This window comes from Scyliorhinus torazame, chromosome 6 (assembly GCF_047496885.1).
Source record: "Scyliorhinus torazame isolate Kashiwa2021f chromosome 6, sScyTor2.1, whole genome shotgun sequence".
Classification (NCBI taxonomy): Eukaryota; Metazoa; Chordata; class Chondrichthyes; order Carcharhiniformes; family Scyliorhinidae; genus Scyliorhinus; species Scyliorhinus torazame.
Genome location: NC_092712.1, coordinates 33,837,020 through 33,853,933, shown reverse-complemented (window position 1 = coordinate 33,853,933; position 16,914 = coordinate 33,837,020). Strand labels below are relative to the sequence as shown.

The 16,914-nt window shown below is 52.2% G+C and overlaps 1 protein-coding gene across 2 annotated transcripts in view; it reads left to right on the top strand.

The window, feature by feature from the left end:
* hhatlb (hedgehog acyltransferase like, b) overlaps positions 1 to 16,914 on the top strand; it is a 176,516-nt gene that overhangs the window by 25,323 nt on the left and 134,279 nt on the right. For both annotated transcript variants that reach the window (XM_072508107.1, XM_072508106.1), the window contains exon 2: positions 15,066 to 15,208. In XM_072508107.1, the coding sequence (XP_072364208.1) occupies positions 15,103 to 15,208 (106 nt within the window). In that variant the 5' untranslated portion in view covers positions 15,066 to 15,102. The remainder of the gene's footprint in view (positions 1 to 15,065; positions 15,209 to 16,914) is intronic.

Sequence of the window (16,914 nt, the reverse complement as noted above, 5' to 3'; positions counted from 1 at the left end):
GGCGATTCCCCGGCTATATTTTGCGTGACCCGCGGGTGGTTCATGCGGCACCGGTGTTAGCCCCGCACCAGTACCAGAGAGGGGTTCACGCCGATTTCCCCATCGTGATTCACCCGCGGATTCTCCGTTGGTGCCGGCACTTAGCTGCTGGAACGGAGAATTCTGCCCCTTAACTTGTCCAAACCAGGATCTTTATTGTATCACACATGGTAAGCTAGCGACCTGTTACAGAGCAAGTTATCATGGAATTTCTTTGTACTCCTCTAGAACTACACCTAGCACGACTAGGTCTCTGTCTTAAAACCATCTCTTTCAACCATCTGGTGATGACCGGATGTGCCCCCACTTATATTGGAGCCCCTGGTCACATGACCACTGTCTTGAGACCGCATGGGGTGTCTGCACCGCCACCTACTGGTTGGAGGTTGCAAACCATCGATCTGCGATATTGCTTACAGGCATATCACCACACCCTGCAAAACTTTGGGTTGTGGGGGTGAGACCAACGCTGAAACCTCCCACTGTTGCCGGGAATCCCGAGGGGGAGGGGGGGGGGGGGGCGTTGCGCTGCCGGGGGACAAGGGAATTCCAGCCACTGTCTAAAATCAATTTTTTTTAAATGCAGATGTCCCACATGATTGTAGAAAGCATCTGATAAGGATGTTGAATACGAAAGAGAAAATGCTGGCAAATCTCAGCAAGTCTGGCAGCTTCTGTAGGGAGAGAAAAGAGCTGACGATTCGAGTCCAATGACTCTTGGTCAAAGCCAGACCTGCTGAGATTTTCCAGCATTTTCTCTTTCGTTTCAGATTCCAGCATCCGCAGTAATTTGCTTTTATATAAGATGTCGAATAACTGGTCGGGCCAAGGACGCACCCTGTAGAGTAAGCCTTCCATGTTTATGACCACCGTGTTTTTAAAAAGCGCCACGCCATTTATTCTGACCTTTGTCGGTGAGTTTTAAGATTCTGGTGAAGCCAAGTTGTCACCTTCAGCCAAAAGGTCAGCTTCTTATTAAAGACTTCTGGAATGTTCCGGGGTGCTGGCATTTAGTGCTGGCCGGCACAAAAAACGACTTTGTTTCCGGAGAATGAGATTGAGACCGTGGTCTCTTTGCTCCAAAAGTATTTCAGGGACTGGATGACAGATTGAGTGGGAGGTTTCCAGTGACTGCTGTCAGTGAATTGGCAACTGGCCTGGAGGTATTGGTCTGATCGTCTGGTTGCCTGGATTAGTGTGATATTTGTAACAGTGCCAGTTAGTTGGGACACCAGTAAAACCAGCCACCGAATGGGGACTTATTCTAATGTCGAGGCTCTGGGGTCAAGCTTTTGAACGCAATGTGTAACCTTTGATTTGGCTGCCTGGGGCCTTTGATCTTTGCAGATGACTTTTTAGCAAGCAGTTCAAGAACTCTTTCCATCGTCAGATACAGTAAAGTAACTTCATCCATCAGGAGGGAAAATACTGCATTTAGATTTAGTGACTGCCTGAGTTCCTCAGGATAGTGATCGAGGCCCAACCATCTTCAGCTGCTTCATTAATGCCCCCTTCCATCATAAGGTCAGCAGTGGGGATTATCACTGATGACTGCACAATGTTCAGCACCATTCGTGACTCCTCAGATAATGAAGCAGTCCCGTGTCCAAAGGCAGCAAGACCGAAGGATGATAATGTGGAACGTCCGGGGACTGAATGGGCCGGTTAAAAGGCCGCGGGTGTTCGCGCACCTCAGGAGCTTGAAAGCGGGGGTGGTCTTTTTGCAGGAGCCACTCCTCTGTGTGAAGGACCAGGTCAGGTTAAGGAAGGGGTGGGTTGGGCAGGTTTTTCACTCTGGGTTTGATTCCAAAATCGAGGGGTGTGGCGATTTTAATGAGCAAAAAACTGGGATTCGTGAGTGCGAAGGAGGTGAGGGATCCAGATGGGAGATGTGTGATGGCGGATTGGAAGGGGCACCAATGGTGTTGGTAAATGTGATGCCCCAAATTGGGATGATGTGCGTTTTATGAGGGGGTTGCTGGCAGCAATCCTGGATTTGGCCATGCACCAGTTGAACATGAGACGAGATTTTAACCGTGACCTGGAGCTGAGGGTGGATAGGTCGAGCCCCAGGTCGATGGGTAGGGTACGAATGGCGAGGGAGGGGGGGGGGTTATGGAGAGGATGGGTTTTGTGGATCCATGGCGCTTTCAGAACTCAGGGGATAGGAGTATTTCTTTTCACACGTCTATAAGGTGTATTCGAAGATTGATTACTTTGTAGTGAGTCGGGAGATTTTGGTTGGGGTGGGGGGGAGATGGAGGGGGCAGAGTATGCGGGGATAGTTATCGCGGACCATGCACTGGCTGAATATTCGACTCAGTACAGGACGGGAGCAGAGGCCGGGGTGGGGGTTTGACTCGGGGTTGTTGGCGGATGGAGGTTTTTGTGATAAGGTGCGGTTGGCGATTCGGGATTATGTGGAGCTCAATCAGAATGGGGAGGTGTCAGCGGGCATTTTTTGGGAAGCACTGAAGGCAGTGGCCCGGGGAGAAATTATCTAATTTACGGTTCGTGCGAATAAGGAAAGGAGGGCGGAACATGGCCGTCTAGTGAGCGAGATAGTGGAGGTGGACAGGGAATATTCGAGGGTGCTCACCGTGGAGGGATTGGCGAGGAGGAAATGTTGCAGTGGCAATCTGACAGGCTGACAACGGGGAGGGCGTTCGGGCAGCTGCGTAGGGCAAGAGGGGTGCATTACGAGTATGGGGAGAAGGCGAGCCGCATGCTGGCGCACCAGCTGCGGAGGCAAGCTGCGTCCAGGGAAATATTGAAGATCCGGACTGGGGCTGGGGATGTGGTGTCAGAGCCAGGGAAGATAAATGAGGCATTTAGAGAGTATTACCAGGGACTTTATGAGGCAGACCCAGGGGGAGAGGAGGGGGACATGGGGCGGTTTCTGGAGGAGCTGGAATTTCCCCAGGTGGAGGAAACAAAGAGTCAGGCGTTGGAGGCGCCCTGGGGCTGAGGGAGGTGCTGGAAAGTATCAGGGGTATGAAGTCAGGTCTGGGCCGGATGGGTACCCGGCAGAATTTGAAAAGGAATTTGCGGCGGACCTGGCACCACATCTGTTGGGGGTGTTTAATGAAGCACTGGAGAAGGGGGAGTTGCCGGAGACAATGAAGCAGGCGGTAATCACACTAAACCCCAAAAAAGGGAAGGGTCCGGTGGATTGTGGGTCGCGTATGTGGGATGTGAAAGTATTGGCTAAGTTGTTGGCGGGGAGGCTGGAGGGTTGTGTCCCCGGGGGGGTTGCAGAAGATCAAACAGGCTTCATGAAGGGCAGGCAGCTCGCGAGTAATACAAGACAGTTGTTGAATGTGGTGATGAATCCATCGAGAGCTCTGGTACCGGAGGTGGTGGTGTCCATGGATGCTGAGAAAGCATTTGATCGGGTGGAGTGGAGTGGCGGTACTTGTTCGAAGTTTTGGGAAGGTTTGGGTTTGGGCCGAGATTTGTGGCATGGGCGCGGTTGCTGTATGTGGCACCAAGAGCGAGGGTGAGGACAAATGATATGAGCTCACAAAGCTTTGACTTACACAGGGGTGCCCGCTGTCGCCGCTGCTGTTTGTGCTGGCCATAGAGCCGTTGGCGATGGCTCTCAGGGGGTCGGCAGAGTGGCAGGGGATAATGAGGGGACAGAGGGAGCATCGGGTGTCGCTCTATGCCGATGACATCCTGCTGTATGTTTCGGATCCGTTGGAAAGGATTATGGGCCTGTTGGGGAGGTTTGGAGGGTTCTCAAAGAACAAAGAACAAAGAAATGTACAGCACAGGAACAGGCCCTTCGGCCCTCCAAGCCCGTGCTGACCATGCTGCCTGACTAAACTACAATCTTCTACACTTCCTGGGTCCGTATCCTTCTATTCCCACCCTATTCATATATTTGTCAAGATGCCCCTTAAATGTCCCTATCGTCCCTGCTTCCACTACCTCCTCCGGTAGCGAGTTCCAGGCACCCACTACCCTCTGCATAAAAAACTTGCCTCGTACATCTACTCTAAACCTGGCCCCTCTCACCTTAAACCTATGCCCCCTAGTAATTGACCCCTCTACCCTGGGGAAAAGCCTCTGACTATCCACTCTGTCTATGCCCCTCATAATTTTGTATACCTCTATCAGGTCTCCCCTCAACCTCCTTCGTTCCAGTGAGAACAAACCGAGTTTATTCAACTGCTCCTCATAGTTAATGCCCTCCATACCAGGCAACATTCTGGTAAATCTCTTCTGCACCCTCTCTAAAGCCTCCACATCCTTCTGGTAGTGTGGCGACCAGAATTGAACACTATACTCCAAGTGTGGCCTAACTAAGGTTCTATACAGCTGCAACATGACTTGCCAATTCTTATACTCAATGCCCCGGCCAATGAAGGCAAGCATGCCGTATGCCTCCTTGACTACCTTCTCCACCTGTGTTGCCCCTTTCAATGACCTGTGGACCTGTACTCCTCGGGATACATGCTGAATGTAGGGAAAAGCGAGGTATTCCAGGGAATGAGCTGGCACAGCGGGCTAATTTAGGGGGGATGCCATTTAAGGTAGCGAGGTTTAGGTGGGGATTCAGGTAGCGAGGGAATGGACGGGGCTCCATAAGTGGAACTTAAAGCTGGTGGACAAGGCCAGGGAGGATACACTGCACTTAACATTGGCGGGGAGGGTCCAAGTGGTGAAAATGAATATTCTGCCGAGGTTCTTGTTTACTTTCAGGCTCTCCCGATCTTTATACCAAAGGCCTTTTTTCGGAAAGTGGACACAATCATCTCTGAATTTGTATGGGCGGGGAAGGTGCCGAGGGTGGGGAGGACCCTGCTACAGAGGCAGAGGCAGCAGGGGTTGCCAAACTTGCTCCATTATTATTGGGCGGCGAATGGGGACAAGGTGCAGCGGTGGTGGGAAGGAGAAGGGGTAGAGTGGGTTAGGATGGAGGAGGAATCTTGTAAGGGGTCTAGTTTGAGGGCTATGGTGACGGCAGCATTGCCAATGGCTCCGAGAAGGTATTCAGGGAGCCCAGTGGTGCAGTCCACGGTGAAGATATGGAATCAGCTGAGGAGGCATTTTGGGGTGGAAGGGATGTCGGTGCTAACGCCGCTGTGCGAGAATCATGGGTTTGAGCCGGGGGGGGGGGTGGATCGTGTATACAGGAGGTGGAGGGAAGTGGGGCTGGTCAAGGTGAGGGATTTGTATTTGGAGGAAGGGTTTGCCAGTCTGGAGGAGCTAAGGGAGAGGGTAGAGCTGCCAAGGGGGAGAGAGTTCAGATATCTGCAGGTTAGGGACTTTGCACGAAAGGTCTGGAAGGGGTTCCCTAGGTTGCTGGGCTCCACCCTGCTGGAGTGACTGCTGCTTCCGGATGTGGAAGGGGAGGGAAGAATTGGGGATACATATATGGCTGGGGGAGCAGAGAGGCGAGCGGGTGGTGAAGATCAAGGAGGAATGGGAAGCGGAGTTGGGAATGGAGGTGAATTGGGGAGTATGGAGTGAGGCACTGCGAAGGGTAAATGGGACCTCCCTTTGTGCAAGGATGAGCCTGATACAGTTTAAGGTGGTGCACAGGGTGCATATGACTCGGGCGAGAATGAGGGGGTTCTTCCAGGGGGTAGCAGATGAGTGTGAGAGGTATGGGCGGGGGCCAGCGAATCATGCGCACATGTTTTGGGGTTGTGAAAAATTGGGAAGTTTCTGGGCGGAAGTGTTCGCGGTCTTAGCCAGGATAGAGGAGGAGGAGGTGGACCCGGACCCTTGGGTGGCGATATTTGGGGTTTCAGAGAAGCCTGAGCTCATGGAGAGGAGGAAGGCCGATGCCGTGGCCTTCGCCTCTCTGATTGCACGACGGCAAATTTTGCTGGAGTGGCGGTCGGCATCGCCACCGGGGTTGGCAGCTTGGTTGGGTGACCTGTACGACTTCCTGCGAGAAGAGAAGATAAAGTATGAGTTAAGGGGCTCAGCAGAGGGGTTTGAGAAAAGGTGGGGAATGTTTGTGACCATTCTGAAGGAGCAGTGCTCCGAAAGCTAGTGTTTGAAACAAATCTGTTGGACTTTAACCTGGTGTAAGACTTCTTACTGTGCTCACCCCAGTCCAAAGCCGGCATCTCCACATCATGGCTACTTTGATATAAGTTTGAATAAAATGCATTGAAATAAAAAATGCAGCAAGACCTGGACAGTATCCAGGCTTGGGCTGACAAGTGGCAAGTAATATTCAAAGAACAGTAAGCACAGGCCCTCCAAACATGCACCGACCATGCTGCCCGTCTAACCTAAAACCTTCTACACTTCCAGAGTCCGTATCCCTCTATTCCCATCCTATTGAATGTCTTTATCGTCCCTGCTTCCACTACCTCCCCTAGTAGCGAGTTCCAGGCACCCACTTCCCTCTGTGTAAAAACCTTCCCTCACACCTTCAACCTATGTCTCCTAGTAATTGACTCTCCCACCCTGGGGAAAAGTCTCTGACTATCCACTCTGTCCATGCCCCTCATAATTTTGTAGACTTCTATCAGGTCGCCCCTCAACCTCCGTCGTTCCAGTGAGAACAGACCGAGTTTATAGAACTGGCAACATCCTGGTAAATCTTTTCTGCACCCTCTCTAAAGCCTCCACATCCTTCTGGTAGTGTGGCGACCAGAATTGAACACTATACTCCAAGTGTGGCCTAACTAATGTTCTATACAGCTGCAACATGACTTCCCAATTTTTATACTCAACGTCCCGGCCAATGAAGGCAAGCATGCCGTATGCCTTCTTGACTACCTTCTCCACCTGTGTTGCCCCTTTCAGTGACCTGTGTGGATCTGTACACCTAGATCTCTCTGACTTTCAATGCTCTTGAGGGTTCTACCATTCACTGTATATTCCCTACCTGCATTAGACCTTCCAAAATGCATTACCTCACATTTGTCCGGATTAAACTCCATCTGCCATCTCTCCGCCCAAGGCTCCAAACGATCTAAATCCTGCTGTATCCTCTGACAGTCCTCATCGTTATCCACAATTCCACCAATCTTTGTGTCGTCTGCAAACTTACTAATCAGACCAGTTGCATTTTCCTCCAAATAATTTCTATATATTACAAACAGCAAAGGTCCCAGCACTGATCTCTGAGAACACCACTAGTCACAGCCCTCCAATTAGAAAAGCACCCTTCCATTGCTACTCTCTGTCTTCTATGACTGAGCCAGATCTGTATCCATCTTGCCAGCTCACTCCAGATCCTGTGTGACTTCATCTGCTGTACCAGTCTACCATGAGGGACCTTGTCAAAGGCTTTACTGAAGTCCATGTAGACAAGATCCCCTTCACAAAACCATGCTGCCTTTTGCTAATATGTCCGCTTGCTTCCAAATGGGAGTCGATCCTGTCTCGCAGAATTCTCTCCAATAGATTCCCTACCACTGACGTAAGGCTCACCGGCCTGTAACTCCCTGGATTATCCTTGCTACCCTTCTTAAACAGAGGAACAACATTGGCTATTCTCCAGTCCTCCGGGACATCACCTGCAGCCAGTGAGGATACAAAGATTTCTGTCAAGGCCCCAGCAATTTCCTCTCTTGCCTCCCTCAGTATTCTGGGGTAGATCCCATCAGGTCCTGGGGACTTATCTACCTTAATGTTTTTCAAGATGCCCAACACCTCCTTTTTGACCTCAATGTGACCCTGACTATCATCTGCAAACCCTTCCCCAGACTCATCATCCACCAAGTTCTTCTCTTTGGTGAAAACTGACGCAAAGTATTCATTTAGTACCTTGCCCATTTACTCTGGCTCCACGCATAGATTCCCTCCCCTGTCCTTGCGTGGGCCAACCCTTTCCCTGGCCAACCTCCTGCTCGTTATATACGTATAAAAAGCCTTGGGATTTTCCTTAATCCTGTTTGCCAATTACTTTTTGTGACACCTTTTAGCCCTCTTGACTCCTTGCTTAAGTTCCTTCCTACTTTACTTATATTCCTCATGGGCTTTGTTTGTTCCCAGCCTTCTAGCCCTTACAAATGCTTCCTTTATCTTTTGGACTGGGCTCACAATATCCCTCGTTATCCAAGGTTCCCAAAACTTGCCATATATATCCTGAGCTGGTTTAGCTCAGTGGGCTAGACAGCTGGTTTGCGATGCAGAACAAGGCCAGCAGCGCGGGTTCAATTACCTGAACCGGCGGCGGAATGTGGCGACTAGGGGCTTTTCACAGTAACTTCATGCTTGTGGCAATAAAAGGTTATTATTATTCTTCCTCACATGCCGATCCTGAATTCCTATCAACTGACATTTGAAAAAAGAAGTGAAGGAATAAGACTTTGAGGAGAGGAGAACAAATATCACTGGGAGAGAGCCAGGTGTGGTTCTTGTAAATAAAACAGCCATATTAAAATCTTGATTTAGATTTGGCTTAAATCTAATTCAATTATCTGCAGCAAGTTTATTCAACTTCGATTAGAAACAAATTAATCAATATTGATGAATGCTGACAAAACTAACACTGACTCACAGATAACTGGCAAACTAACTGTTCTGGTTGTCATTAATCAGGCGGAATGAACATTGAACAAAGTTTTCTCAGATGTTAATTATTTTCTCAACATCTTCCTATTTTGTACCATTGCTATACATTCAGGGCGTCACGGTGGCACAGTGGTTAGCACTGCTGCCTCACGGTGCCGAGGATCCAGGTTCGAATCCCGGCCCTGGGTCACTGTCCGTGTGGAGTTTTCAAATTTTCCCCGTGTCTGCGTGGGTCTCACCCCCACAACCCAAAGATGTGCAGGTTAGGTGGATTGGCCACGTTAAATTGCCCCTTAATTGGAAAAAAAGAGTATTGGGTACTTTAAATTTTTTTAAAAAGAATACTTACGATATATTCTGTCTGGAGGGTTTCTGAATTGCCCACTTCCTCCTCCATAGCTTCCACCTAATACTTGAAAGAGAGTCTATGTCTTATTGACTGGGGAATTCACCTCACAATTTACATTCTTCATGTGGGTTTTTAAAAACCAATTCTTGTCAAATCTCTCGGGTGAGGTTTTAATCAGCATCACATCACTTTCTGTGGCAACCAATGATCAAACAGTAAGAAGTCTTACAACACCAGGTTAAAGTCCAACTGGTTTGTTTTGAAACACTAGCTTTCGGAGCGCAGCTCCTTCCTCAGGTGAAGGTGGACCAGTTGTTTAACCTGGTGTTGTAAGACTTCTTACTGTGCTCACCCCAGCCCAACACCGGCATCTCCGTATCATAATGATCAAACAGGCAGCAAGGCCCTGATTTTGGCGCTCTCTTAACCCGCCAGCCCCACCGTGCGGGTCGACCACAGCGCAAGCGCACCTCGCGGCTGGCTGCCGCCAAAAACCTAGCCACCAGTGCGCCATATGAGCTGCAGTTACCGGGCAACCTGGCAGTCACATCTGCCTGTGCTAGTGGTAACTTTGTGTATTTGCTCACTTACTGACCGGTTAGGCCTCTGGGTGTTCTGATCGGGCGGCACGGTGACACAATGGTTAGCACTGCTGCATCGCAGCTCCAGGGTCCCAGGTTCAGTTCCGGCCTCGGGTGACTGTGTGGAGTTTGCACGTTCCCCCCCGTGTCTGCGTGGGTTTCCCCCGGGTGCTCCCGTTTCCTCCCACAGTCCAAAGATGTGCAGGTTAGGTGGATTGGCCATGCTAAATTGCCCTTAATGTCCAAAAGGTTAGGTGAGGTTACGGGGTCGGGGTGGAGGCGTGGGCTTAAGTAGGGCGGTCTTTCCAAGGGCCGGTGCAGACGCAATGGGCCGAATGGCCTCCTTCTGCACTGCAAATTCTATGATTCTATTGCTGTACACTAAGAATTAGTATTTTCTCCTATGGCGACACCGTTTGGATAACGACTGCTGTCTTTTAAAATTTGTTTGCATTTAAAAGGGGCTCCATGCTTCAAATCCGTTGCTCCATGACACTTCTTTTTTTAGAAATGTATTTTATTACAAACATGTATCAAAACAGGTTACAGCAAATAAACACTCCGGGAAACACACTCCCCAACAATCAACTATACAGTCTGTACAGATTTTTCCCCCTTTTTCACCCCCCCTCCCCCCTGCGACGGGCAGCCCCTCAAACACGGTCACAAACATCCCCCACCTTTTCTCAAACCCCCCTGCAGAGCCACTTAACTCATACTTTATCTTCTCTAACCGCAGGAAGTCGTACAGGTCACCCTACCAAGCCGCTACCCCCGGTGGCGATGCCGACCGCCACGGCAGCAAAATTTGTCGCCATGTAATCAGAGAGGTGAAGGCCACGACATCGGCCTTCCTCCTCTCCATGAGCTCCGGCTTTTCTGAAACCCCAAATATCGCCACCAAAGGGTCCGGGTCCACCTCCTTCTCCACTATCCTGGCTAAGACCGCGAACACTCCCGCCCAGAATCTACCCAATTTTTCGCAATCCAAAAACATGTGCGCGCGATTCGCTGGCCCCCGCCCGCACCTCTCACACTCATCTGCTATCCCCTGAAAGGACCCACTCATTCTCGTCCGAGTCAGATTCACTCTGTGCACCACCTTAAACTGCATCAGGCTCATCCTTGCACAAGAGGAGGTCCCGTTTACCCTACGCAGTGCCTCACTCCATGCTCCCCAATTGATCTCACCTCCCAATTCCGCTTCCCATTTCTCCTTGATCTTCGCCACCCGCTCGCCTCCCTGCCACGCCTGTCACATGTGTTATGGGCCAGGGTTTAGAGAACCCCAAAGTGTATCATGGCGTTCACCTGACCCACAACTTTTACTAGATTGTGGTATGGGGAGCGCACTGCCCACTCTACAGGTGTGGTACAGCAGAAATGGAAAAGTATTTTTAAAATGCAAAACAATGTTTATTCTATGAACTCAAGTTAACCTTTTTAAAACATACAGTGAACATCTTAGCAACCATCAATGCAAATATAAGCCCCAAAGAATACAACACTAAGTAATCCTTAAGCTGTCCTTTTAACATCCATAAGACTTAAAACAAAACTTTTAACAGAAGCACATCAGGTTAAAGTCACTACTGAGAGCAGTTATTAGTTTTAAATCACCAAAGGATCGATTTACATTCTTTAGATTACAGAGAGAGATTTCCAATACACCTTCTGGCTGTGACTGCAGCGATCCAGCTCTGAATACGAAACGAAAACACATCCTGCAGCAAATAGCCTAAAACGAAAGTAAAAAGCTGACAGACAGCCCAGCTCCACCCACTCTCTGACATCACTGCAGTAATAAACACCCCATTTTTTAAAGGTACTCTCACTACAGATACTTATATACACACCCATTTATAAACACCCATTTCTTAAAGGTACTCTCACATGACACATGTATGTATCCTCAATTCTTCCCTCCCCTTCCACATCCGGAAGCAGCAGTCGCTCCAGCAGGGTGTGTCCCGGCAACCTAGGGAACCCCCTCCAGACCTTTCGCACAAAGTCCCAAACCTGCAGATACCTGAACTCACTACCCCTCGGAGGCTCTACCCTTAGCTCCTCCAGACTGGCGAACACTCCCTCCAAATACAGATCCGTCACCTTGACCAGTGCGGGGGACCGTCCTGGAGGCGAGGGAGGGGGGATCCAACCCCGGTGGGGGTGGGGGGGGGTCTCCACGGTGGCCTGGCCCGCGATCAGGGCCTACCGATCGGCGGGCAGGCTGCTTCCGTGGGGGCCTACTTTACTCCGCGCCGGGCCCCTGTAGGGCTCTGCCATTTTGCCCGGGGGCCGGCGCGGAGAAGGGGAACGCATGCGTGGAAAAATGCCGGCCGTTCTGGACTCGCCCCGGCAGTTCCGCGCTGGCTGGAGCCGCGGGGACCACTCCGGCGGCAACCTAGTCCCCTAGAAAGGGGCGAATTCCTCACTTTCGGGGGCCTTTGACGCCGGAGTCGTTGGCGGCGGTTTCACGCCGGCGTGGTGACATAGCCCCATGATTAGAGAATCCTGCCCCAAATCTTCACCGTGGACTGCACCACTGGGCTCCCTGAATACCCACTCTGAGCCATTGGCAATGCTGCTGTCACCATAGCCCTCAAACTAGACCCCTTACAAGATTCCTCCTCCATCCTAACCCACTCTACCCCTTCTCCTTCCCACCACCGCCCGCACCTTGTCCACATTCGTCGCCCAATAATAATGAAGCAAGTTCGGTACCGCCAACCCCCCCTGCTGCCTCTGCCTCTGTAGCAGGGTCCTCCCCCACCCTCGGCACCTTCCCCGCCCATACAAAGTCAGAAGTGATCGTGTCCACTTTCCGAAAAAAGGCCTTTGGATAAAAATCGGGAAATAAACAAGAACCTCGGCAGAATTTTCATTTTCACCACTTGGACCCTCCCCGCCAACGTTAAGTGCAGCGTATCCCACCTCTTAAGATCCTCCCTGGCCTCCTCCACCAGCTTTGTTAAGTTCCATACTCCCATCCTGTAAATGAATTTGTTTCAAAATAGTGGTCGATTTGTTGGCCATTGTCCAATGCTTTGGCCCTATTCAGTGGCAATATGCTGGATTCTCCGTTTCAGCAACTAAGTGTTGATGCCAACAGAGCATGTGTGGACTTTTGCCACCAAAGATTCTGCGTGTGACCCTCACTGATTCTGGGGCTGGTGAGTGGCTAGCAGCAGCAGCTGGTAAAACTCCCAGCTCCCACGGCGAGAATGGCCGGAGAATGGCTGGGTCGCTGGCCACGAATGCGCACGTCTGCCGATCTGCAGCGGTCGCGTCGTACAACATGGCGGCGGTTGTGCCCGGACCCGACCTGCCATCCGCGACTCCACAGGCCACCTCCTGGCCACCCCCCCCCCCCCCCCCCCCCACCAGTCCCCCCACCCCCCCAGCCCTCGTGGAAGCCCCCGGCCAGCGGCACGGATCCCGGCCGAGTGTGGCAGCGCTGGACACAGTCCGCAGCTGCCGCGCCGGGGTTCCCAAACGCTGAGACCGCACGTGTCCTGCGCCGTCAGGAACCTAGCCCATCGAGGGGGGGGGGGGGGGCGAGTACCGCAGGGAGGCCACTTCCGAGGGAGCAGAGTATGGCTGACCGGCATAAAATTGCCGCCGGCCCCTGATTTGGGCATCGGAGTCGATTCTCCGCCGATTACAATATCGGCGTCGGGCAAGGGAGAATCTCGGCCATAGCTGTGGAGCTGCTGTCAGGTAATCCTGGCATTGTGTGTGGAGTTCGCATTCTTTGCCTGATCTTTTCCTGCCGTACTGTGTCCCTCTGTAAGACTAGACTGCGGGCCCACGCCAAACATCACTTGAGACACGGCACACAGCTAAATAGGATTCTCCTGCTTCTGAACCTACATGGACGTCTGGGTGTCTTTACCAGTTGATGGAATGCTAATAAGGTTGCAAACTCTTGTATGAGGTCACACCACTTACAGCAAAGACTGTATGTACCTCATGTTCCTTTTAAAGGTGCCTCGGTGTGGAAAACCTTTCTATCCAAATTCAAGGTGACTGCTTTCAGGGGAAATGACAGCCCTGGATCTAAACAAGCCATACCTGTGGCTGGAGTGACTCTGTAATTGTGTTTGAGCATGCGTGTGTGTTTAAGCATGTGTGTGCATTTGAGTGTGTGAGCGTGCCTCATTTGAGTGTACGTGTGAGTGTGTGTGTTTGAGCAGGTGTAAGCTTTTCAGTGTGTGTGCATATGTTTGAGTGTGCATATGTTTGAGTGTTCATGCGTTTGAGTGTTGTGCATTTGAGTGTGCATGCATTTGAGCATGTGTGTGTTTGAACATGTGCATTTGAATGGGTGCGGTTGATTGTATGCATTTGAGTGTGCTTGCGTTTGAGTGTGTGTCTTTGAGCGCATGTGTGCGTTTGAGCCTGTGTGTTTAGGCGTGAGCATGTGTGTGTGTTTGAACGTGTTTGTTTGAGCGTGTGTGAGTGTGTGTTTGAGCGCATGTGTGTGTTTGGGCACGTTTGTGTTTGTACAGTGTGCGTGTTTGAGCGTGTGTGTTGAAGTACGTTTGTGTGAGCGTGTGCATGTTTGAGCAAGTGTGATTAAGCATGTGTGTGTGTTTGAGTGCGTGTGTGCGTTTGTGTATGAATGCATATATATACAAGCCTTTAATTCATTCTTGGCAGTACTGATCAACAGAAATGTAATTAAGTGTGTCCTCTGCTCACTGTTTCAATGCTGATAACCTGTTTATTGTAAATGGCTTAACAGTGGGCCCAGGAATCCCATCAGGGAACAAATGCTGAATGCATTCTATTATTGCCAGCGCGAACTCAAGGACTGCAAATTAGATTTTAAAAAGCAGAGTCTCAGAGAGCGAAAACCTTTAGTGGCGATGGAATGTTCTAGTTTCAGCTGTGCTCTGGGGCGAGATTCTCTGACCCCCCACGGTGGTCGGAGAATCGCCGGGGGCTGGCGTGAATCCCGCCCCCGCCAGTTGCCGAATTCTCCGGCACCAGATATTCGGCGGGGGGCGGGAATCGCGCCGCGCCGATTGGCGGGCCCCCCCCCCTGCGATTCTCCGGCCCGGATGGGCCGAAGTCCCGCTGCTAAAATGCCTGTCCCGCCGGCGTAGATTAAACCACCTACCTTACCAGCGGGACAAGGCGGCGCGGGCAGGCTCCGGGGTCCTGGAGGGGGTGCGGGGTAATCTGGCCCCGGGGGCCGATCCGCGGGCGGGCCTATGCTGTGGGGGCACTCTTTTCCTTCCGCCTTCGCCACGGTCTCCACCATGGCGGAGGCGGAAGAGACTCCCTCCACTGCGCATGCGCGGGAATGCCGGCAGGGCCACTAACGCTCCCGCGCATGCGCCGCCCGGAGATGTCATTTCCGCGCCAGCTGGCGGGGCACCAAAGGCCTTTTCCGCCAGCTGGCGGGGCGGAAATCCGTCGGGCGCGGGCCTAGCCCCTCAAGGTGAGGACTCGGCCCCTCAAGATGCGGAGCATTCCCCACCTTTGGGGCGGCGCGATGCCCGACTGATTTGCGCCATTTTGGGTGCCGGTCGGCGGACATCGCGCCGATACCGGAGAATTTCGCCCCCGATTTATAATTCTTTCTTTCTTTCCCTCAGTCTGTTCTCCCTTTCCTGGAGCTGGTGATCTGCAGACATGGGTCTGAAGACTGCGTTACCCAAGGTGGAGCTGTGCCTTTACGTCCTGGCATTATCACTGGCCGTTCTGTGGGCATCCAGCTGGGTCTCTGAAGCTTCCACAGGTAACAAGAGGGAGGCTGACCAATCGACCCCCCCCCCCCCCCCCCCCCCCCCCCTGCTCAAAGTGATTCTTTTCATACGTCTGAGTAGTTTAAATCCAGGTATAAAAGGGTATTTGGATATGACCAGATGAAGATCACGTGTGTGGGAGGACGAACATATCAACATCCACAAATACTGTGGCTACCAGGGCAGGTCAAAGGCTAGGAATCCTGCAGCGAGTAACTCGCCCCCTGACTCCCCAAAGCCTGCTCACCATCTCCAAGGCACAAGTCAGGAGTGTGATGGAATACTCTCCACTTGTCTGGATGAGTGCAGCTCCAACAACACTCAAGAAGCTCAACACCACCCAGGACAAACCAGCCCCGCTTGATTGCTCCCCCTTCCACAAACATTCACTCCCTCCACTGACGAACAGTGGCAGCCGTGTGTGCCATCGACAAGATGCACTGCAGTAACTCACCAAGGTTCCTCAGGCAGCACCTTCCAAACCCCACGACCACTACCATCTAGAAGGACATAGCAGCAGATTCAAAGGTATTACCAAAAGTGTACCTGATGTGGTGGACGTCGCGGTGGGCCGAATGGGTAACTCCTTCAGGGAGTTCCCCAAAAGTCCACCCCCCCCCCCAACACCCCACCCCCAACACCCCAACCCCTCCCCCTCCCCCCGCCCCCCCCCCCCCGCCCGCCCGCCCGAGACACCCTAAATAATCTTTATTGTCACAAGTAGGCTTATATTAACACTGCAATGAAGTTACTGCGAAAAGCCCCTAGTCGCCACATTCCGGCGCCTGTTCGGGGACACAGAGGGAGAATTCAGAATGTCCAAATTACCTAACAGCACGTCTTTTGGGGCTTGTGGAGGAAACCGGAGCACCCGGAGGAAACCCACGCAGACACGGGGAGATCGTGCAGACTCCGCACAGACAGTGACCCAAGCCGGGAATCGAACCTGAGACCCTGGCGCTGTGAAGCAACAGTGCTAACCACTGTGCTACCGTATGGCCTCAATTAATTCCCCCCACAGACCGCCTAAATTGGGAGATTCCCTCCCCGCCCCACTGCTTTGTGGTGCGGTGAGGGTTGGGGGCTGCTTTGCAATGCAGAGCGTAGGGGTGGCCAGGCCCGGGACCTCGCTATCGGGCAGTGAGGGGGAGGGTGTAGGATGAGGGGGCAGTGAGGGGGAGGGTGTAGGATGAGGAGGCAGTGAGGGGGAGGGTGTAGGATGAGGAGGCAGTGAGGGGGAGGGTGTACGATGAGGGGGAGGGTGTAGGGTGAGGAGGCAGTGAGGGGGAGGGTGTACGATGAGGAGGCAGTGAGGGGGAGTGTGTAGGATGAGGAGGCAGTGAGGGGGAGGGTGTAGGATGAGGAGGCAGTGAGGGAGAGGGTGTAGGATGAGGGGACTGTGAGGGGGAGGGTGTAGAATGAGGGGGCAGTGAGAGGGAGGGTGTAGGATGAGGGGGCAGTGAGGGGGAGGGTGTACGATGAGGAGGCAGTGAGGGGGAGGGTGTACGATGAGGAGGCAGTGAGGGGGAGGGTGTAGGATCAGGAGGCAGTGAGGGGGAGGGTGTAGGATGAGGGGGCACTGAGGGGGAGGGTGTACGATGAGGGGGCACTGAGGGGGAGGGTGTATGTTGAGGAGGCAGTGAGGGGGAGGGTGTAGGATGAGGAGGCAGTGAGGGGGAGGGTGTAGGATGAGGGGGCA